Source organism: Zootermopsis nevadensis, unplaced genomic scaffold (genome assembly GCF_977971745.1).
Source record: "Zootermopsis nevadensis isolate Lab colony 2312 unplaced genomic scaffold, Znev_1.0 Znev_ptg000011l, whole genome shotgun sequence".
Taxonomy (NCBI): domain Eukaryota; kingdom Metazoa; phylum Arthropoda; class Insecta; order Blattodea; family Termopsidae; genus Zootermopsis; species Zootermopsis nevadensis.
In genome coordinates this window covers 12,354,260-12,378,316 of record NW_028259143.1, presented here as the reverse complement: position 1 = coordinate 12,378,316, position 24,057 = coordinate 12,354,260, and the positions used below count along the sequence as shown (strand labels likewise).

The 24,057-nt window shown below is 39.0% G+C and overlaps 1 protein-coding gene and 1 long non-coding RNA gene across 7 annotated transcripts in view; both read right to left on the bottom strand.

Moving 5' to 3' along the window:
- The window catches only part of LOC147874078 (uncharacterized), a 111,909-nt gene extending 101,827 nt beyond the window's left edge, over nucleotides 1–10,082 (bottom strand). The window contains exons 1-3 of one of the 5 annotated variants that reach the window (XR_015534778.1): nucleotides 9,141–10,082; nucleotides 8,340–8,518; nucleotides 4,277–4,344 (exon numbers count right to left, since the gene is read on the bottom strand). This is a non-coding gene — a long non-coding RNA (uncharacterized LOC147874078). Of the gene's footprint in view, nucleotides 1–4,276; nucleotides 4,345–5,382; nucleotides 6,369–8,339; nucleotides 8,519–9,140 lie in introns of those variants that run through there. The other 4 variants (XR_015534780.1, XR_015534779.1, XR_015534777.1 and 1 more) reach the window with 4 other exon arrangements.
- Nucleotides 1–23,631, bottom strand: part of LOC147874077 (uncharacterized) — a 146,519-nt gene extending 122,888 nt beyond the window's left edge. Inside the window, exons 1-6 of one of the 2 annotated variants that reach the window (XM_087347324.1) lie at nucleotides 23,049–23,631; nucleotides 22,260–22,332; nucleotides 21,322–21,508; nucleotides 20,518–20,615; nucleotides 19,693–19,898; nucleotides 18,439–19,117 (exon numbers count right to left, since the gene is read on the bottom strand). In XM_087347324.1, the coding sequence (XP_087203450.1) occupies nucleotides 18,959–19,117; nucleotides 19,693–19,898; nucleotides 20,518–20,615; nucleotides 21,322–21,508; nucleotides 22,260–22,332; nucleotides 23,049–23,087 (762 nt within the window). In that variant the 5' untranslated portion in view covers nucleotides 23,088–23,631 and the 3' untranslated portion in view covers nucleotides 18,439–18,958. Of the gene's footprint in view, nucleotides 1–18,438; nucleotides 19,118–19,692; nucleotides 19,899–20,517; nucleotides 20,616–21,321; nucleotides 21,509–22,259; nucleotides 22,333–23,048 lie in introns of those variants that run through there. The other variant, XM_087347323.1, reaches the window with a different exon arrangement.
- Between the last annotated feature and the right edge of the window lie 426 nt (nucleotides 23,632–24,057).

The window sequence follows — 24,057 nt, the reverse complement described above, 5'->3', positions numbered from 1 at the left end:
GACAACGTAACCATGGCTCACCATAGAACAACAGAAACCTCAACTTAGGCCAGTGGAAACTAAGCTAAGTAATTCAATTTAGATAATGCTTAAACGTTCAGTGTGGTATTACATGAAGTATGGTTTTATAAAGTATGACCTTTTTATGCTGAGTGCTTTATAACAAACAACCGTCTCATGAATTATATGATTTTAATAGACAGACTAATGAATTAATGTTTTTGCCACTGATGATCACCATACGAAATCAAAACACATTTGGGGCACTAAATGCTTTTCAAAATGTAAACTGTTCTGTTTGTATGCATCATTTTATATACTTTAGATAAATATAAATTTCTAAATTTACGCCTTGAGAACAGCCCTTTCACGTTGCATCGTACACATCTCAGCATCCGATAAATATGGCCTGAATATCTGCTTTGTTGGTGCAGGCACATTTCAATAACCGCAAACCTAAGCACTTCTAGTCGATGATGTAATTTGACAATTAAAAGATGATTTTAACTACTTTCATGATAAAACCTAAACGCAGCAGATATAAAATTTCTCAGCGCAGAAAGGGACTGTTTTCAAACTCACCAATTCTGAGAACATCCTACAATATATCATTTCCAGCATTTTATTTTGTCATAAATATTCAAATCAAAATTTTGGAGAAATAAATGCACTGAAATGTCTTCAGCATAATATAGACTATAATTATGAATTTATATCTCATTGTTCTTTGTTTTATAATTTCATTATGTACCTCTTCCACAGACCAGTTTCATTTACTCACTGAAGTGAGGCGTGGCATGACATAAACAACTAGGTGACTTTTATTCAAGTATGTGGTATGTGGAATGAAGTGCTGAAGACCAGAACAAAATCCTGGGACATGAATTCATTTGATTTTGCTACAGAAATGGCTCCAAACAGGAGTAAAAAGACAGTAAAACAGTAATGATAAAATAGTGAAAGCATGTGTGTGCATGAAAGAAAATGGTTTGGGATAGAAATCAATCTCTTTCCATTATCTTACACATTAGAATAAGGTTATTCCACACTGCATGATAATAACTAACTAGATGGCTTACCGAACTCTAAGGATGATCACCGAATTAACCTAAGCCCTCCACCGGACCCTGTCCTGGCCCCACAAAATCCAGTCTCCTTCAACTTCTATCTCCCATCTATTGCGCCTGACATCCTCCCATATACACCTAGGTCTCCCCAGTGGTCTCTTCCCTTCAGACTTTCTGACCATGTGCCCCATCAATGCACAATACATGCCCTGCTAATCTCATTCTTCTCGACTTAGTCAATCTGACAACTTTTAAGTTCATCATTATGTAGTTTTCTCCAGACCCCCATCACCTTCTCTCCTAGGCCCAAATATCCTCCTAAACACCCTATGCTCAAACATCTGCAATCTATGTTCCACCCTCAGAGTGAGAGACCATGTTTCGCACCAATACAAAACAGGCAAAATTATTGTTTTGTATACTTTAATCTTCAGGTTCTTAGAAATCAGACCGGAAGACAAGATATTTTGAACTGAGAAGTAGCAAGCATTTCTGGAATTTAGTCTCACACCTAATTTCCTTGTAAATATTTTGATTTGTTATTGGTGTTCCCAAATATTTGAACTTTGTAACACTTTCAAAGGATTTATTAGCCACCCTAAGACAATTCTGCCCGCCTGTCTGCTGACGAGCTACTAACATGTACTTACATTTTTTCTGAATTTACTTCTAGCCCCACCTGCCTAACAGCCTCTAGTAAAACTTATGTGTTCCTCTTTATTGTATTTATATCTTCCCCCCAATAAATTAACATCATCAGCATATGGCAATAGCTGATGTGTCCCATTCAAATACAAACCCTCCTGCCTATCTTGGACTTTCCTGAGACAACCGGTCACTAACAAATTCTACTCTCTTAACTGCTGCCCTAATTCTGCTATGAACAAAGAAATCTGTCCCTAACAGATGATTGTCACTCCCCCTTCCATAGAAAAATCTGAAATTGTCTACTGGAATTGAATTCTGCCAATCCCCCCTCCCATCGCACCTCCTGCACTGCCACTAAATCTAACTTATAATTCTCTAATTCCAACCTGTTGACGCGGAATTTTAAATACCCAGCATATACCGCTATTGTGCTGTTCCGGCGGTAGTAATTTTTAAATGCCCGTTTACATTTTGCTGTAAAATACGTTTTTTTCCATAACTTTTGAATTATATGAGATATAATTATGAATTTTTCACTGAAATCCTCTTAAAAGATGGTTTTGTAATCTTACCTTATAAGATGAGCTCTGTGTGTGTAACCAATGGGAGCAAATGGATCAGAAGTTGAGAACGGAGTGTACAGCAGCCGGTTCTTTGCATAATAAGATCTGATTGTAGGCTTTTGAACAATGCCCATCAACATAAATAGAACCAAAACCACGTAAATTTTGTCTACTGTGACATCTTGCCACTTCCTAATCCTAGATCGAAATGTGAGAGGATGGGCACTTTTAGAAATTTCTTGCTTAGCATATCTGTTGGTTTCATCTGCAATGAGCTGCACAAGAGCTGTATCGAAAATGATTTCGAATGAACTCACGACATCTAGTCCAGCCGTGTCGAACCGAGGACCATATACATTACAAAATGCTTCTCTTGAAGCAGTAAATGGTTCTATATTTTCCCACATATACTTGCCGGAAACAATACCTGAATTTGCTTCTACAATTTCTTCCTGGCTTTCGCCACCACCATTGTTACTCTCATTATCACTAATCGCTAACGTTCCCGGTGTCACCAACTGTGTATAATCAAAGTCTACACTCTCAGTGTCCGAGCTACTATAATTGTCACTTCCAATAATTCGTCTAGAAGTGCCCTTTGTTCAGCATCAAACTGCTTGAAGGGTTCTCCATTGTAAAACTGAGGCCAGTCGTCTATTTTTAGACTCCCAGGTAGTCCTTTAAGGGTTTGTCAACAAGGTTGCCGGATCTTCACACACAGAAAACTTTCCACAACAGAGTGCTACAAACCTCATTGCGCTGGCATTAATCGTTACAAAGTTATGAGCTGAAGAAATTAGGCTTAAAGCCGGACGTAATACTACGCACAGCTGCAATCCCCAGGATTTAAAGGCCGGACGTAATACTACGCACAGCTGCAATCCCCAGGATTTAAAGGCCGGGCGTAATTTTACGCCACTCAGCGGTGAAGAGTTAACTGCTGCCCTAATTCTGCTATGAACAAAGAAATCTGTCCCTAACAGATGATTGTCACTCCCCCTTCCATAGAAAAATCTGAAATTGTCTACTGGAATTGAATTCTGCCAATCCCCCCTCCCATCGCACCTCCTGCACTGCCACTAAATCTAACTTATAATTCTCTAATTCCCTACTCACTGATTTCAGAGCCCCAGCCTTATAGACTCATAACGTTCCACATTCCAAATCTCATATCCTTTTTCACTAGCCACTGTATGATAATACTGACATTTAAACACTGCCTCTTACTTATAATGAATTTCTCTCAGGCTACCAGCCATGCCAGGTGGTTGAAAGATGAGAAAATCAATGTTTGAAGAAACATATTCATCCTCAAGGTGCTGAGCACTTTAGCACTGAGGACGAGAACAAAGCTTCGAAAGGTAAAATGCTTAGACATTTTAGAAAAATCCCACATATTCAAAACTAGCAAAAACCAAAACATCATGAATGAAAAGAATGCCCGTGACTCCAATGTGTTATTTGACCCAGCAATAAACAGAAAAAAGTAAATTTCTTATGCAATAGTGGGCCACCCTGATTTCAGAGTTAATATACACCCTATACATTTTTAAATCTAACTAATGCCCACGCATCGTAGTTCACAGGAGACGCACATACAGCTCACCGTAGACCGACAACGGCAAGCAGACCAGTGGACAAAATAGCCAAGTGCTCAATATAATGCACCAACTCCTGAGCAATCAACATCCAGTGAGGTGTTACATAAGTTTGGTTTTGTAAAGAACTTGCCTTTTATGCTGTTAAAAACCATAATCTTTTATATTTGTATTATAAGAATTAACTTTTTTTGACAATGACCTCTTGAGGTCAAAACGCATTTGGCATTAGTGTCCTTCAAAGTGTAGACAGTTTTGTTTGTATGCATGTTTTATATTCCAATACAAGGTTTTAAGATTATTGGTGTTTCAAATTTCAACCATATAACATGGCTGGCAACCTAAGAAGAATTTGTTATACTTAGTTGCTAGGAAAACTCCAGGTCATACTGGCACTTACATGTTACACTCCAGCTACTACTACTTCTGCACTCACCATCAAGGGCCCAGGCTGCAACTGCTCCAGTCCTGAAAACAAAAATGTACAAAGTCCTGTGAAGACTAGTTGACTGGATTCCTAACATCATCATCGCATTTTCTTCGTATTCCATACACCAAATTCACCCTAAGCAACTTCTGTGGTAACCACTTTGATCTCTTAATTATTGTTACATATTTTAGTTAATGTGTGTTTACAGCACCTGTTCAGAAATACAATGATGTGAACACTGAGCTATTGAAAATTTTACTAGGAAGCGGGAAGTGGCTGTGTGTTAATTGAGAGCACATTATCTTGGACTAACTTAAATCTCACATAAGTATGCACTGCATTATGTCCTAATGCTGATGCAATGCACATAAAGATGGGCCAGTGACATGAGGTTTCTTAAAAACACAGGTCAAGTTTATGGTTGAATTTTGGTTGTGATATCATGTGGGCCTGCAGCCATTGCTCTTGAGGCAAACACAAACACAGGTGACACACAACTTGCCACTCAGCAGACTCTGAAGGATCAAGCAAGCCTCTAGTATTGAGCTCCTAGAATGACAAAAAGCAATCACATCTAAAATCTCCAGTTTCCTGAATACATACATATACAAACAAAAACAGCAGATTCTTGGGCAATGAGCTTTCTGGCTTTTTATAAAAATAAAGCATGTTACAAACATATTTCCAACTCAGTCCTCTGTTATAAAGATGGTGATATGCGTTCAACCCATGAACAAGCGACAAGTAGTGGCTTTGTCATTACGCGCGAATCGAGCGAAGTTATTTACTTCTCGTAATGACATGTAAATCTTATACTGTAAAATTCCCACAATATTAATGCATAGACGTACTCAATTTTCCTTGTCCAAGTCACATACATTCGAATATGCAGTCACTTTCTAGCTGTGTTCTTCCATTCACCGTCCCCTTCCACCAACGCACAAACCACACGCAAACAACTCAACACAACCTCAATTGGCAAAAAACGAATATCAACGCAGCGTCTTAAATAACAACCGAATGACAATAGGAAAACCAATACGATCCACAGTGCAATGAATATTCAGATTTAATACCTGGGTCCAAGGGGTACGAAATGAAGCAACGCATCAGAAACCACAGACCAAACCAAGAATCTAATATGGCGGAGTCCTGCGCAAGCGCAAGACATCGTCCCTTGCTAGCGAGTCACAAGTTTCCTGCAAGCAGGCCGCTCTCTCTCTCTCTAATCGTATTGCTCATCACTGAGCATTGTGACCCCACGTGCATGCTTCAGTAGGCCGCGTTCAATACACTCCAAATAAAGTATTACTACGGTACATAACACAGGAAAGTCGATTTCACTGCACTACACATCACTAGAAAATTAACACTGCTGAGGGTATTACATAATTTTATCTTCTTTACAACTCTTCTGTCCTCTTCCAATTCTTCCACTACTCATAGATCATCGGTTTCTGACATATCACTGGATTCATCACTACCGCTGCTGCTGTCCACTCCATTATCTTCAATTGTAATGCGTTCAATGGCATCTTCAATTATGCCTTCTTGCTCATAATAAATTTTTTCTAGTTTTTCAACATGCCGACATACATTTTCCCACTCCTCTTGCCCAATTTATTCCAATCTGGCGACACAGATGCTTGACGTCCTTAATTTTAAATGTTGTGTTCTTGCTTGCAACCCATTGTTTTAAATCTGCCAAATAAGTTCAATGGGGTTTAAATCGGGATGGTATGGCAGAAGTCTCAGCACAGTGAGTTCTTTATCTGCTAAAATCTGATCAGTTACATAATATTTGTGCTTTGACTTTTTTAATTTGATTATATCGCACAGTTGAGCTTTCAACATGTCACAAAATGGGATGTTTCTTTCCAATAGCCAGGCTTTCATTTCATCCTTCTTTGAGTTAGCCGTCGATGGCTTGTCTGTCTGAGTGTTGTGATAGGAGGCGTTATCAATGACCAGAAAGGAGATTGCAACGAACAGGTGTCATGCTGTTAACACAGCAGTCACAACACAACAATGTCAGCCTTCCACACTGCTGCACTGACACAAATTTTACTGACTAATGGGAACAAGTTTGAAATTTAATTGTGCGGTAAGTTACGAGTTGCTACTAGCCATCCTGAAAGCATTTGTTTCACAACAACTAATGGACAACAGACACCAGGCTTTCATATATATACATACATACATCTTTATTACAATCCATGGATCCATAAGTTAGTCAGATGACAATAGGATGTAGAATAAGTCATAATAATACAATACATGTTATACAAATACAAGTCATACTATTATATAAATGTCACAAAAACACAAACAAAGGGTTCACATGAAGTAGAGATAAGTTACAAATAAACCCACCCATTATATACAATAGATAAATTATGACTTCCTTGTAAACATTAGAAATTCATCGGCAGAGTAAAAGGAGTGTGTAATTAAGTATCTTTTCAATGATAGTTTAAATTGTGCCTTTTTATTTACAAGACTTGTGAGATTTGTTGGTAGACTGTTCAAAATTTTTATCCCTGCATAATATGCACTCTTCTGAAAGCATGAGAGGTTGGCAATTGGTATATGAAGCCGATTTTTATTCCTTGTGTTGACACTGTGTATAGCAGAATTAGTTTGAAAATGTTCTTGGTAATTTACAATAAAGTTCATTAACGAGAATATGTATTCACATGGAAGAGCTAAGATCTCTAATCTCTTAAACAGACTTCTACATGTTCTAATGGGTATAGCTTTAAGATTACCTCGCAGTGGCACAGCGATTTAATCTAGAATATTATCACAACACCCACAGAACACATTACAAGTGCACTACACCCTACTCTTAACTGCTTGATGTTTGATGTTTTCAGTCAGATTTCAAGGCAACCCACCATCTCAGCATTTCATAATCACTCACCTAAGCCAGTCTCTCTAATGTTATTCTTTAAACCCATTACAGTACTGAGGTCAGCTTATTAGTGCCTTCTTTCTTCTTCTAAATTCTTAAAATTCTATACCTAAACTAAATGGTTAGTAACTTCTGCCCCTTTCTCTCTCTCACACACACACATATCCACATTCATTATAACAAACACCCTGACTGACGGGTTCAATAAATTACTCCTTACCAAGCTAAGAAGACTACAGAACCATTTAATTCAATTCAATTCAATTCTTTATTATTAGTGTGCTGTATCAACAGCCTGAAGGACAAATAACAATCCTGGCAAACACCTGCACTGGCACACTGACACCCACAAGAGTGGCACTGCATTTCTGTACTTGGTTCAAACACACCACACCAATCCTCATTCCTAATGCAAATCCCCCCACCCCAACCCCAACCACAAAATATACTGGAAGTAATACTAAGCCTCATCATATGTCTATGAGACTGAAACCTGACAACTATGGACACATGGTAATTGTCACATGTATCGAACCAGACTATCTATCACCTCTATCAGTCATCTACTGGGCTTGTGAATTTTCCAAGCAAATCCAAATTCATAATGAACACCACACCCTAAACCTATAACCTATCCCCTTGCTCAAAACAGCAAACTCTCAAAATTAACCAAAAGCACAGAAAATATCCCATCAGCTCCAGTCACTGTGCACAATACTCACATGTCAACAAAACTAAATTCCTTACATTGGCACTTACTCAATTATTAATTAGTAAACACATCATATTAAAGGCTCCAGAGCACTACACACATCACACGTGTAACAAAACCTCTAATCAACAAACTCACTTCACAAATAGTCACCACCCATGTCTACAAACGATACCTAACCTCAAATTTCGATATCCTATGAACCCTATACTCACTAGAGAATCATGAATGTCTCTAGCATACCATGGATACTGCAATTATGCCAATCCCTCACCACATTTAGGTCTTTCAACATATCAACTCTCACACTTGCAGTCATAACATTTAAAGTACCTCATAAAATTGGACAGACTAATCTCTCTCACACGACAAGCACATCAAATACATCCTAATGCTCATGTACTTACATAATCCATGCCAAGTTCAGACAGAGATGAATATCTTGCGGACACCAGGTTCCTTCATGCTCCCAGCAGGTTGCCTGTTCTGAAATCAAGTCAGTCTCCCAACAGTTGCCGCACATACTCCATTGCTCCTCTGGCAAGCAGTACGCAGGTCAGGTGACATAAAGAATGAAGCTCAGAATCTGAAACATCAATCTATTTCTTGTAATCCGCTAATCCTAGAAAGACAAAATACATTCACATTCAAGAAATCATTCCTCCATACATGCATCACACTCCTCTAACAACACACAGTTTTACTTCACCACACAGTAAACACTTCTACCTTAGCCAATGAACACGCACCTTCCATTTTCACAAGACAAATTTTGTCATGACCACTACAAACGCATACACAAGTTAACAATTCAAATGTAGGTCACGACAGTGAAACAACCACCCACCTGACAAAAATTAAACTTCCTCGCTTAAAGATTCATACTGGAACTTTCCTTTTCTCTCCACCCTCCAACCCTCAATTTAAGACATTAGCAATGCGGGCTAACGTTATTCCACACCAACACGCACATCAGCCCCATGCAACTTCTGTTGCCACTGATTTGTTACTGCTACATATTTTAGTTTCACTCTGCTTTAAAGCCATTTTTTTTCACAAATATGGTGATATTCGAAATCTGAAAACCAGCAAATACAACAAGGAAGTTACAAATGGCACTGTAATGATAAACAGCACCACATATTCTTGGACAGACAACTCTATCACATGAAAGCACATCAAATACATCGTATTAATCGTCTACTTACACAATGCATGACAAGCTGAGGCAGAGATAAATCTCTCGCAGACATGGCGGTCCTTCATGATCACAGCCGATATTCTGTTGTGTTATGAAGTGAGCCTGCCAAGTGTTGCTCCACATACCCCACTGTTTTCCTGGCAAGCAGTAGGCAGGTCAGGTGACACAGCTTTCACCTCAGTAAAATCCTAAGGATCAATCCAGCTTCTTCTCCTCAGCTATTCCCAGAAAGACAAAATGCATTCACTTTCAACACATCAAGTTTCCCTCCACTGACACAAATGCAAACAGAAACAACACTTTTATGACGCAGTTGCTGTCTGGGAGGCATACCACACAGCCAGCATTGGGAAACACACATTACTTCACGCTCCAAGGCGAACATATTGAAATTCCAGGTGTACAACGGACCAAACCCGGAAATAATAAACACGTCTGAGTATATAAATGTCACTAATCAAAGCCGTAAATGCCTCATGGCGTTCATTTCTCCGACACATAAAAACTGATAAACGACAACACCGCATTATATCCAGTCTCTTATTAAGTAACCCTATAACAACACACGAAGCACACAGAAACTTACAGCAATGATTCGTGCATTATGGCATATGAAAAGGCTGAATAATTGCCACGATATCTCAAATAATTTTATCACGCAAAATTCCTCCAAGACGAAAACAGTCCTCACTACCAACTCGCTGCACATAAACTACAGACGCCAGTCATGCTACACTTCCAAGACTCCAGGTACCAAGATCACGCAACAAATTTTACCCACTTCTGTCTCCTTTTCTCTTTCTCTCTCTCACTCTGCGAACTTGGCCCCAATGAATTCTAGTAGCAACACACAATAAACTACGTATTCCGCAGGAAAGAACTAGAAACCGAATCTCCCACGTGCCTCGTAGCCTAGGAGATAACGTATGGGACCGCGGTGGACGTCAGCAGTTCGAAACCCAGCGGATTATTACAGTGGTATTAAGTTCTAGAAATACAAGGAAGGCAGAAACGGCTTTGGTATTATAAGCTTTACCTTCCCGATTTCTGCCCTCTAAAAAATAACAGAGGGTTTTTCGTGGGTGGAATATGGGAGCCTATGATGAGAGGAAGGGGGGGAGGGTATGCAAAAATATAATTATGAGGAAGCAGCCAAGGTGGTTCACCAACACCAAACAGACATCATATAATTTCCAGGTTAACAATCTTTAACCAGAAAACTGGAGTTGAAAAAGAAAGAAGCCAGCCAAATAAATCAAAGCAATACCACACACCAAATTCTGGCATACCCTCTTCTACATTTTGATGCACTAATACTACAACCACAAGGAAGAACAATACACCTGGACTTCACTCTACATTCATATACACTGACACGACTAACTTTCGTAAGACTCAATACTATACCAGCCTGCCTGCTCTTCTTGTCTACACATCATTTTCTTTAAATAACATGAATTGCTACCAAACTAACAAGACTGTCAATTATTCATTTTGCATTGCTTCAATAATCATGCTTTCCCTAACCCAGAGAATTTAGCATCAAAGTGATTGAAGGGCAGTCAAGAATGTGCGAGAAATACTTTGCAGATTTCAAGGCAACCTACCATCTCGGCATTTAACTGTAACATCTTAGCAAATCCACATGAAGCCTGCGTACTGGCCACTCACCCACTTCACTCTCTGTAATGTTATTCTTTAAACACATTACAGCACTGAGGCCAGGGTATTACTATTGCCTTCTTTCTTCTTCCACATTCTTAAAATTCAGTACCTAAACTAAATGGTCAATAACTTCTCTCTCTCTCTCTCTCTCTCTCTCTCTCTCACACACACACACACACACACACACACACACACATATATATAAGCATTTAGATGCCTGTACAGTAGGCATTTCACTTCAATACATTTTAACATAAGATTTAAAAGAAAGATATGCAAGACCATCTATCAAGATCATCCTCCCTATATAAATATACAGACTGCCTGTGAAGGAGACTGATATTATAGCATGACGCACTCTTGTGTAACTTTTCTGCCTGTATCAAGGAATAGGTAACTCTTCTTCCTTAATCTTGATACCGTAGTTTTCAATATTTTCCAAAAAATATCAAAACTGACTATTACAAAATATTTCCAGCTTCTTCTGTAGTGAGGCAGAAAATCTGTCATCAGTGAAATTTAAAATTTTGTTTCATCAATTTCCTGGTGAAACATGAAGTCAACCACCACACACCTCATGAAATGGATTTCAGTTGAAACAAATCTTGTCCCACCAGTCCTTCATACTTGACATCAATTCGCTACTTAGCAAAATATGAAGTAGAATTAATGGCAAGATGGAAGAGAATAGAGTTGAAAGAAGTCTACGAAGCCTATCTGTTACAGGAAGAGGGAATACAAGATTTATTCAAAAGAATGACAATATTTGGAACAATCGGAAGTTAAAAAGAATGGACCACACACATCATGAAAAAGGCTTAAAAATGTGGAGAGAAATGACAGACAAAGTGACAAATAGCCTACAAGATATACTTATAGAACCCAATGGAACAAACAAAAGAAATGCAAAGAACAAGGAGAAACCTTTCGAAAAATGCACGTAAGGAATCACAGAAAAGATTTATCAGTAACAGACATTCATAGAAGGTAAACAATAGCTAAGGAAGTTGGTGTAGAAATAAATTCACAGAAAACTAATGTCTGATCTTCAAACAAAGTCTAGCATAAATCCTATGACAGCAACAAGTCAGAACTGCATTCACGAGGAAATAAGTAGCAGACTAAATCTGGGGCACCATGCGGTTTGTCTTCCTATCTGCTAAGACATAAAGATTAAAATAGTGTAAAACTACAATTTTACACTGTACAAAACTGTAATTTCACCTATTCCAGGAAAGCTTAAGAAAAAGAACAATATTCTTGATAAATCAATAGGGGTAAGAAAAGAATACGACTAGCTTCACTGTTCCTTTGTTGCTCACTGAGGTCTTGCAGCGTGAAACAAAATTAGGTTCAACACAATGCACCCTTAGCTGTCAGACAGAGGTTAGGTCAGGATGATATGACAATGTGACTAACAATTGCGTTCCAGCATTCTGTGTATCATTTTTAAGCACATGGAGAACTTTATTACAGATCTACTGCACCTACCAGGTTAAACTCACTGATCTCATATTCTTACATATGATTTTGAACATTATGAACTTGCCTGTGAGGACTCGCGCGATGACGATGCTTGCTCTGACTACGTCCACTCTCATGGGGTTCATAATCATCAAAATGTGATGATGAACAATGAGATGCTCTCTTCTCTCCGCTCGACCAGCAAGGTGATGAATGACCCTTAGTCTCTGTGCCCTGCAACAGTAAAACTGCAATTTCAGTTTGTATTAAAATAATTCATTTAGTGGCACGCACATATCTACTACATGACAGACAAGTATAAATAACAGGTGCCAAGATCTGGCACACGTATCAAGCATGAATGCACCCACATCACTGACAAATCATTCATAAATGCAGGCAGTGCAATGAATGGGAACCCACACTACAAGGCAGCCCATAGAAATTAAGACCTTTTACTGTTCTCTCACAAGCTGCAAGGTCTCTTCCCCTAAGGAAACAATGGTTACTTCAATGCATGCTTCGTTAGCCATTCTATAAATTGTCTTGTAGAGCTGATGTGGATACCTTATCTAGTTGGACAAGTGACCACTGCAAATAAATGCATTGGAATAAGAAAGGGCATGTGTAAAAATATTTCTTTGGTAAAGTGGAAGTAAGCATCTATAAAATTCTTAGAAATCAAGTAACACTGTATTTCAAGTCTCAGTTATCAAGACTGGTGTTGTAAGATTTGAGGTTTTCACAGCGGTGAGTCTGAAGATTGCTGTCTTCTGGGTCATTGCGCCGTGTAGTCTGGTAGATTTCCACCAACTTTTCAGAGGTTATGCTGCCTTGTCATCAGGGTGCAACAACCCAGAAGACAGCGATCTTAAGACTAGTGTTATTAAACTCTGTTGCCATGTTTTCTTTGTCTGTTAATGGCCCAAATAACATAACTTTTGTCTTTAACATGTTTGAAGGAGATGGCTGTGTTTAACCTACGAAGCTGCGAAGTGAAAAATGTATGTTATTATTGATTCAAAAAATGTTTTAACAGTATAAATAGGTTTGTTATATACAAATATTTTATTTTTCCCCACCACTACCACAGTGTGCTTAAATTTTCTACCACCTTCATAAGAGTTACTGCGTAATGTAAGTGTAAAGTGCTCTTGGTCATTTAAACTAATTTTAAAACACACACTGAATGCAATTTTTTTAAATAAGTGACCTACCAAAATGTAATACAGAAATGTTCTGCAGAACAGAACAATGTGATGATGCTACACAAAAGTAAACAAACACAGAGCAAAACAAATATGCAAGACAGGCACATTTTTAAACAAAAGTTGTGTGTACTTCTGTAACGATCTGAAATTTGTGCCATACAAGTGTCTAGTGACTGCCCTTGCATCAAGGCCCACTACTTTCAAGACATGCCAATGACCCTCATCATGTATCAAGTTTGTCAACAAATGTGTTGCAAGTAATACCCAGAAATCAAAGTTTGAGGAATCTATAAAAACATGCCCATGAGGAACACACCCAAGATATCCAGAATATGAAGAGATGTGGCAATAAAATTTCTTGTGTGCATTTCTTGCCCATATTTTCAAGCCAAACCTAACCTAAAAAATTAATTATGCATTCAGAACAGTACATGTGGCAAGACAAGGATACATCCCACCATAATGAACTGTAAATTTCCTTAGTAGTTACAATGTACAAGAGACTCGGTGCAAAGTTCATTAATGCTCACCCCTTTCTAGTTTAACCTCAGAAGCTACAGGAAATATATGCTTGTAAATAGAACAGGCACAATAAATACTTCATGATAATCTCAATCTAAAAGTACCTTATGAATTAACGGTGGTTTTATCATTAAGCAGATTCTAGTCTAAACAAGAAAGCTCAGGTATATCCCACATTTCAACAAATTCATATGACAGGAAAGTCAAACTCCAAGCACACCCAAGAAAATATAAGAGGTATGGAAACGTGCCGTACGTTCACAGAGCAGAGTTGTTCTTGATAGTTACTCACCTAGTCGAGAAACACGCCATGTTTATGGAACCTGAAGGTTTATTTCTATATTCAAAAGAGTCCAACACTAATCCCTACACATATAATATAATACACACCCACATAGCCCAATTCCTTAATTATCCTCCCATCTATGCCTATGTCTCCCAAGTGATCTTCTCCATTTAGGTTTCAACAACCAAATTTAGTATGCATTTCTCATCTCTCTTATGCATATATCTCATCCTGAATATGTAATTTTCTCTACCATCTTGTTATTTCTTCCCTTTTCCTCCACAAAACCCTGTTGTCAAACATCCCCAATATGTAGGATTTGAGGTTTTCACAGCGGTGAGTCAGAAGATGGCCGTCTTCTGGTTTGTTGTGACATGTAGTCTGGTATAAGTTTACAGACATTTCAGAGGTCCTTGCTGCCTCTATCATTGGGACGTGGTGGCAGCATGGACCTCTGAAACGTCGGTAAACTTCTACCAGACTACATGGCACAACAAACCAGAAGACGGCCATCTTCGTCCCCAATATGTTACCATACATAAACAACTTAATAATCCATATAACAATAATTATAAATATGTTTACAGCTTACACTATGGAATAAAGTTGCAGGAACTATATTACATGATTGCATGTATCAGAAAGTATACAAATTTCATGACAGTTTCATAAGGAAGTAAATGTTCATATTTACTTTGATCTGTTTATCCACCTGCCAATAACAAGTAATTTTTGGGAATTTGTATGATGCCCATTAAGACAATTTGCATAGAGTCTTGGCATATATACAACTACAAATGGCATTTCATTTCTGCCGGCAGTTACACACATGGCTGGACAATACGCAGTGTGAGGTAAGGCAGGTCAATTTGCTGCCTGGCTGTGTGTGCAGTAAGATTATCTTGCAACAGTTAAACTGCATTTTCATGTACAGATATCACACTGCCTCCACACTGAGTGGAATTCCTCACTGCACTACTCATTCTGGTCACCTTCCACCCTTGTGTACAGTCAGATTCCACCACTTGTTAATTCATGTCTACTGTTAATTCTGCTTTTGTTTTTAAATTTCAACTCAAAATATGTCTTCCTGCCCATATTGATTATATTGTCATGTTAAATACTTACTTGACAGAACAATATTTCTGAAAAAAATTATACAATTCAATTAGAAAAATGTTTTATAATACAATATTATCTTTTGATCAGTTTGCATTGTTCGAACAAGAAAAATGACAAACTGATAATACATTTTACATCTTTTGAATATGTTATTAGCTGAATAAGATTTGAAGCTTTCATAATGACCAATGTCTTCTCGGGCGATCGGCTGTGAAAGTACGGACTGAAACTTAACACTGCTCATGTGAGAATACTTCACTATTTTTTATTAGTTGCTCTATAGTTTAGATGGTACATTACAACAGTGTTTTAGAGAAAAGTAGAAAAATAAAATGTGTTTAATTGGCTACCAAACTCCCTAAAGTGCAAAATGGTTCTTGTGTGCTCAGAAGCTACAACTGACACTAAAGGCACTCAATCAGTGCACACATTTCATAGAAGTGAATCTGTAGGAATATCCACAGTGCTCTCTAGTGAGACTTAAGTTCAAAGACCAACTTAAACTGTTGATTTATAAGTAAATACATGGTAGCTTCCGAGGCAGAAGCCATATCTCGGCTATGGTGACACTAAAAAGCCCTTAGATTTAGTCCCCTTGGCTACATACTTTTACCATTTTTCATATACTTATTCAAGACATTTTTAGAAGCCACCACACGACCTGCAATGCATTCTCTCATCTACTTGAACCTCCACTCTATCCATGAAGTGACGGCTGCTCCCTCAACCATTCAAGAGTTAAAAATCACTGAGCGTGAGATTGGTAAGCACCACGGTACCACGCTCGGTGCGTTGCTACTGCAAAAGCACTTAGTGATGTTCCTGCAGAAGTAACCACATTTTCAAATGCTTCATGTTAACTGGATGAGTGCCTCATTTTATTTGTTCTCCCTCCCCACCGCCACCCTCAGAAATAAACTCTCGTACAGTGCCTGCCAGTCAAAAAAATACTTCCATTCCCAACTTCCGTTTTGGGTTACCGTATCAGAATGTCATGCACCTACAGGTTCCTACAGTACCTGCTTCACTGTCACTTGTTTACATCTGTTCTGGAATGGTTCAAACTACCATGGTGTATTCAAATTTGTTCACTCATTTTAATATTTATTAATTAGTAAGAAACAAAAACAATATCTGTAGCTAGTAGCAGCGGCATTGTCATGTTGCTTATTCACATTTTATAAATTGTAATTAATTACATATATTATTTTATTTCTAGACATGCATCATCTAAACATTGTGATGCTTAGACAAAGTCTGCGCATCTGCCCTCCAACTCTTCCGCGTGAACCAGTAATAATTCACCTTGGACAGTGAAGTATAGTTTCCACTGCTGATAGCTTTGATCCTCGCGCCGTTGTTCTATCTCGCTTAATTTCGCGGTTAAAGGAAGCGCCCTTGCCTACAATCGAACTCAGGACAATTTTCCCTGAGTCCTGACCTTCCTGTGTTCTCTTATTTGACTTGACGAATAATCACGCCAGGGTAGGAGCAGGCCAGGTTTCTCATTCACGAGCCGTAGAATCACATTAACTAAGGGGAAATACAACAGTTTTTTGCAAATTTATCGTATGGAACACAGGGCAGTTTTCTGTAATAATAATTAGTTTGTAGTACCATGATGATGCTGTAAGCGTAAGTGAAATATTTATTACTGTGTTGTGGTTTTAGATCTTTCGTTTCAAAGTGGCAAGCCAGATAATCATTATTTTATATTACGGTCATTAAATAGGACTAATTGTTTATATATATACACAATCAAGCTGACTCCAGAGAGATGTTGGCAGAACACTGAGCTAGGTTTTCATACTCGTATGATAAAATAGAAAGTAAAAATTGCTTGCATCATCACAACCTCAAATCCTACATAGAACGAAAGTTGACTGGTAATATAACAAATGCGGAGGGGTGCTTTGTTAAACTGTGGGCCAAATTAAGCATGTCGTTCGTAAGCGAAAGTGATGAATATTTTGAGCCTTTTGGGTTGTTTTGGATCACCTACAAGAACATGCATTCAGAGCCCGAAGTTTCAGTCATGTAGTGTAAGTAGCAGCGATCATTTGTTACCTTGAGAATGTTGGAATAAAAAATGTTCCCCCACACCAGAATATTGTTACTAATTGTTTCAGTACACATACTCGTGTTTTGTGGTACCAAGTTAAAATATTCTCTCTTCCTGGTCTTTTCGAAGTGTGCAGTTGCCAGTAGTGAGTGACCAGCCGACTGCCTCCGCACAATTTCTAATCAGTCCTTATTTTTGTCTGCTAGAGCCATCTAGTAGGAATCAGGAGATACGTGGCCAGCGAGTTTCGCTTACGAAACATCTCGTTCATGCTTTTTCGTGCCCTAAATCTAAGGCATGGGACCGCCGGCTTTAATTCCCCTCCGAAGGAAGTGTGCTATGGATTTTTATCATCCTTTAAAAATCCACCGACCTTGGCCGGGTTTGAACCCGCATACCTTGGGTCCAGTGGCGACCACATTAACCACTAGTGCACTGAGGGCGACAAGTTCATTCAAATATTACTTTGCCAAAATAACAACAGAAAATTTTATGAACATGTTTTTTATTTAATATCCTTAAATATATAATTCATATTTAATTAGAAACTATTTAATAATTTAAGTGTTGAACAAAATCTAAAGAATTTAACTATTTAATAACAACTATTTTACAAAAAATTAATAAGTTAACTATTTAACAAAAACTGAACAATTTAACTATTTAAAAAGAACTATTTTACAAAAAATTAATAATTTAACTATTTAACAAAAACTGAACAATTTAACTATTTAGAAACAACTATTTTACAAAAAATTAATAATTTAACTATTTAACAAAAACTGAACAATTTAACTATTTAGAAACAAATATTTTACAAAAAATTAATAATTTAACTATTTAACAAAAACTAAAAAATTTAACTATTTAGAAACAAATATTTTACAAAAAATTAATAATTCAACAATTTATCAGAAACTAAACGATTTAACTAATTCTTCACAAATGTTGGCATATTGCTCTTCGTCCATTTCTGGGATCTGGAAAGGAAATAAACATTAGTATCAGAATAGCAACTGAAACAATGGGTAACAAGTATAGAAACACATCTCTCAGGATGCAAGTTGTGAAGGAATTTGTGACGAAGCTCACGGTGAAAGACACTGGGCTTATTCTAGTTGCGTGGACTTTTATATAAATTACAGGCTTCAACCTGATTCAGCAGTTTTTGGGGTAACTTCTGGAGGGCTATGAGCCGGGATAGCTCAGTCAGTATAGTGACTAGCTACGGGCTGGACGACCGGGGTTCGATCCCCGACGGGGGCAGAGGATGTTTCCTCTAGCCTCTGCGTCTAGACCGGCTCTGGGGCCCACCCAGCCTCCTCTACGATGGGTACCGGGGGTAAAGCCGGCCGGGGCGTGATGCTGACCACTCACCCCCATCTAGTGCCGAGGTCAAGGAAGAGAGGAGCTATACCTCCACTCACCCCAAACGCCTACATGGCGCATAGTGGGACAAACTTTACTTTACTTTCTGGAGGGCTGGAAATAGGTCAAATGCTTTCACGAATCAATGTTCGGCCCACGTAATTGTTGTAATCCAAAGGAGAGTTGACACTAACCTCTTTATTAATGAACTGCTGAAGGTCGGCGTCCATTAAGCATTCATCTACGAAGCTCAGCGAGCTTGTCATTTCTGCTGTGTTTTGTCCCTGAAATTCAGAAAGTGGTGGATTAGTGGGCTGCAACCAATGAAACAAAGTATTGATACGACATGCGATATAATAGTACGATGGAAATTAATGTGGATATTTTGCAGATGCACTCTTTCCAAATGGGATCTGGTGAAAATGTGACAGAGGATTTTGATGTAAACCCAACAGAAATGGCTAACAGGAGTAAAAGTTTAATTATAGGAGATTTCAGTGCTCAAGTAGGAAATGACGTAATATTCGTAGGTCAAGAAAAATGGTGACGTGTGCATAATTAATGTCCTTATAAATATAAACTATTTCTAACATATCTTTCCTGTCCACAGCCAGTTTATTTTTAAAGAAACAGAAAGGCAGATAAATTAATGTTTAAAACTTAGAGCAGAGTTTCAGGGATTTAAATAGTGGAATCTCCTAAATAAAATCCACTGCAATGCGCTCTTACAAACAGGGGCAATCGGGAGTTTACTCTGGTCATCTTTCGGCTCTGACATTCCAAGCTTGTTTGTTTTCCATGTGCAAGCGATAGATGACAGGCGAGTGATTTCGCCCAAATAGTAATAACGACGACTTACGTCTGACGAAGCGACGCCTTGAGAGGTTGGGAACCCTCCCCATTCATGTTCCTCTTCCTGGACGGGGAGGGGAAGGGCGCTGCTTTCCTTCTCGGAGGTGGGGCGTCGTTTCGCCGACTGGCGTCTAGGGCGCCTCAACTTCCTTTTACGGGCCCGCTCCCGGAGGCGCTTTTCTCTGCGGGCCTGAGATGGGTTGTAGACGTAATCTGAAATCGGAAAGAATGACATTCAGGTCACAGCATTCCGTTAACGGTCGCTTGTGATCGCGTGATTTGATATCAGAGAAGGAAAATCAGCGACATTCATAAATCATATATTACAGAAAGACAGGAACAGTACAATGTATCTTTCTTCGAAACGTTGGCATCGAATTAGTCGCCGTGAAAGCTGCTGATAATTCAGAATTAATATTTCCATTACGATTATTAAAACGAAACAAAAATTAATGACACTGAAGTGGCTTCAAAGGGAGGACTTCCGGGTAAAGTACTGCCTCTGTATCGAGGTTGAAGTCACTTTAAGACATTGATGGGTTTTCGCGGTGGTGAGGCTGAGAATGATGATTAAATTCTGGGTTTTGGTGCAGTGTAGACTTGGCAGGAAATGAACTCAAAATATTGTTGACTTTTGCCACTCCAGCTCTGATCGACTCAAATCTTAAAATATTTTGCTAAAAGTAAATACTCGTCAAAAGTTCTCTTTCTTAAAATCGCTAGCAGTCAATCCCAAATAAATCTGAATCTGTGATTCTCCTCTTAATTCTCGGGTACATTTTTTGGAAGCTGTCTGCTGCTAATTGACGTTAAAAGAGAATTAATTACTTACCGGGATATGTCGTCTTGTGTTCCGCGTCCGCCTGGCGCGCGCGGGCAAAATAATCGTCCTTTTCTACACCATGTAGCGCCCTCCACATACATCCAAGTCTGCAAATAGAAAAAGCAAAACTTGTATGAATACAGGCAGGTTGCAGGTTGCAGGATGAACATCCATGGGCTGCAGCTGAGTAAAGGCAAAGGCAGTGGCGTATGACGGCGTGCAAAATGTTTCACCTGTTCTCGACGATCAGAACATTTTCAGCAAAGGGAAATAAGATATCCAATTCAAATTCACCTCATGCTTTCTCTGTCAATTTTGGATCTTTGCACTTTTACAGTAAAAGAATAGTTCCGGGCGGACTTATGAATTCTACTTCTCTACTGCCCTAAATATCCTGTGTTCATTTTATAATAAGGTAAATATAAATTTATAATCCAGCAATGGAAAGCAAATTAGCCTTCAACTTAAAGTGCTGACTTTGTGAATCGAATCTTGCAAGAGCCAATATTTTTTTAATTATTAGGTCTCATAGTTTATCAACACCGCAATTATCAGTGTCGTCACGAAATATCCCCCCCCCCTCTTTTAGAAATACAAGTTTCTAAGTGCGCGTCCTGAACACGAGAAATTTCTCACATATAATTTTACAGGTTCGCACCGTCGCCATGTTTATCATCGTTCACGTACGTTCAATGATCATACATGTCCGCTGAATTCGAATATCTTTGAAGACAATCTGTCATTCACGAATGCTCTGCACATTAAATTATTAACACGTAATTGTCATGAAGTACATTTTGCATTGCAACTTACCTCACGCTAATCTGATTGTTGCTGTCTGCAGGGTACAGGGCAGCCAGTTTTTTTCTCCATTCATTGGAGAAGATGACGAAGGCGTTAGGCGGCCTTGGTATTTTCGCGCACCTTTCCGCCTTCGTCTTCCCTTCGATCTTCTCTGGCTGCCCTGTAACTTGCAGCTGCTGGCGTTCCTGAGTTTTTCCTGAAAGAATGATGGAATCCATGTATAAAAACTATGATAATCAGAATATGGCCAACATTATATAAAGAAACATAGCTATCTCCAGTGTACCTGACCCTTTCTTTACTGAATAGTTACAGACATATGAAGCGTAAGTAATAAAATACGCTGAATAATAAAATATCTGAACGTGGTTGTGTGTAAAGAAGGAGCGAGGTTTCAGTAACATCAGTATAACAGAGAATATGTGAATTGTGAATAAGAGACGCACAGTTTTGTGTTTTCATCTCAACGAGGACGTCGTTAAACAGGCTGGCTCTGATTGAGTCTTGCCGAAAGAGGGAAGGGTGTCTACCCTGGAGGACCCATCAGACAGAGCTCTTCCTCTTCACTAGAGACTGAGGCGCAAGAAATAAGATGGCTTCTGACACGTGGACACAAAATTAAGTATTCTTGGTCTCAACTCTCAGAGAGCAAAGTAAAAGTACATAATTCAACACTAGAAAATGATTCTTTCAAGTCCAGCAAATTTAAAATGTCTGAGAGTGACTATAATAAACCAAAATTGATTTTATTTGGAGAATTCTTATTACAATTTCTTTAACACTTGTTTTCCCTTTGTTAAAATCACTTAAAATAATGAAATTATGGGGTGCATATCTGGACATCTAGAAAGATGCATAAACATCATAATTGACAGAACATCATACTGATGAGATTTACGGACTATACTCCACAAATTACTGCATGCACAGAATTAAACGACACTTACTGTCTGCTGCCAGCCATCCAATGTTATTCTGAAGGCTCTTCAGCTCCCTCATATTCATTTCAGCGGGGTTTACCTGAGGACAGACACAAAATGAGTTATTTTATAGTCCAAGAATTCTCTGCAACTTCATGAAGTTAATATTTCTTATGGAACTTTTGTCCCAGTCACACACAAAACGCAGGTGCCTTGGCTGTTTGTATTTGCACTGCAATTGATTTTCGTTTCTAACAGAAGATATTAAGAAGACTTCATTTATATGAACAGAAATTAAGGCTGTGTCAGATAACGATTTACTTTTATAATTAGCTTGTTAGGAGACGTTTCAAAGTTTTAATTACAGGATACAAGTCGGTTAATGATTAATCCTGAGAAATTAAGCTGTTCACTCAACAGAAACTTTCCGCTAGACGAAAAATTAAAGACTGAAAACAATTAACAATGTCTGAATATGACAAGTGACCCGGTCGTAAGTCCGTATCAGCTGTTAGGTTAACCGGAATTCAAGTAACTTCGTTGATGTGGCCGACGTCGGTCGCTGCTATCATTTTAATGCTTAAAAATCACATACAAACTCTCAAGATAACGAAATAATAATATTAATAATAAATAGGAAATCCATGTCTCAGCCTTTGTGAAGAGCAGGAGAATAAAAAATCCGATAATTCAATAACTCTAGATCCACTCTACAAACTTACTATGCTCAACACGACTCGCTAAAGACTGGCGGAAGCAACCAACCAAGATAACGATACAATAATATTAATAATAAATAGGAAATCCATGTCTCACCGTTTGTGAAGAGCAGAAGAAAAAATCCGATGATTCCATAATTATATTACACTTTGTAATCTAACTAATCAATACACGACTGGCTAAAGACTGGCGGAAGCCAACCAACCAACCAACCAAAGAAGCTAACTGAGGGCAGAGGCCTGCGCAAGCGCAAGCATCGTCCCTACCTAGGTGAAACCATTCCTGCGCACAAGACGCATTGCTGGAAATGGTAAACGGTCGTAATATAAGAACGGAAATTTTGCTAACGCTAACGGGGTTTCGTCGTGGCGGGAGCCTCGACCATTCAAACTGGGATCTGTTGCTGCTGATGGGAGGTTATCCCGTCAGGCAAGTTGTCGAAGGAATTTGGTTGGTTGGGTCTCTGGGGTATGAACCCAGAGAGGGAGGGGCCGTTTCGGCTGAAGGCCTCTGCGGCATGGGGGGAAGATCACTTCAGCTGATGGCCTCCATGATCGGGGGGAAGGGTGGCGGGCCGTGCCCCTATTAAGTTATACCCTGGCATTCGCCTTACAACTGAGGAAAGCACGGAAAACCTCAGACAGGGTAGCCGAGTAGTCTAACCACTCGTTGTGCTGACTTGGCCGTCTTTTGGGGACGGCCTCGGCTGGCCTGCTGAACATCAGTCGCCAACCAACCAACCAAAAAGCTAACCGAGGGCGGAGGCCTGCGCAAGCGCAAGCATCGTCCCTACCTAGGTGACACCATTCCTGCACTCAAGGCGCATTGCTGGAAATGGTAAACGGTCTTAATATTAAAAAAAAACAAAAAACGAAAATTTTGCTGACGCTAACAGGGTTACGCCGTGGCTGGAGCCTCGACCATTCAAACTGGGATCTGTTGCTGCTGATTGGAGGTTATCCCGTCAGGCAAGTTGTCCAAAGGAATTTGGTTGGTTGGATCTCTGGGGTTTGAACCCAGAGAGGGGGGGGGCCGTTTCGGCTGAAGGCCTCTGCGGCGTGGGGGGAAGATCATTTCAGCTGATGAACATCAGTCGCAACAACCA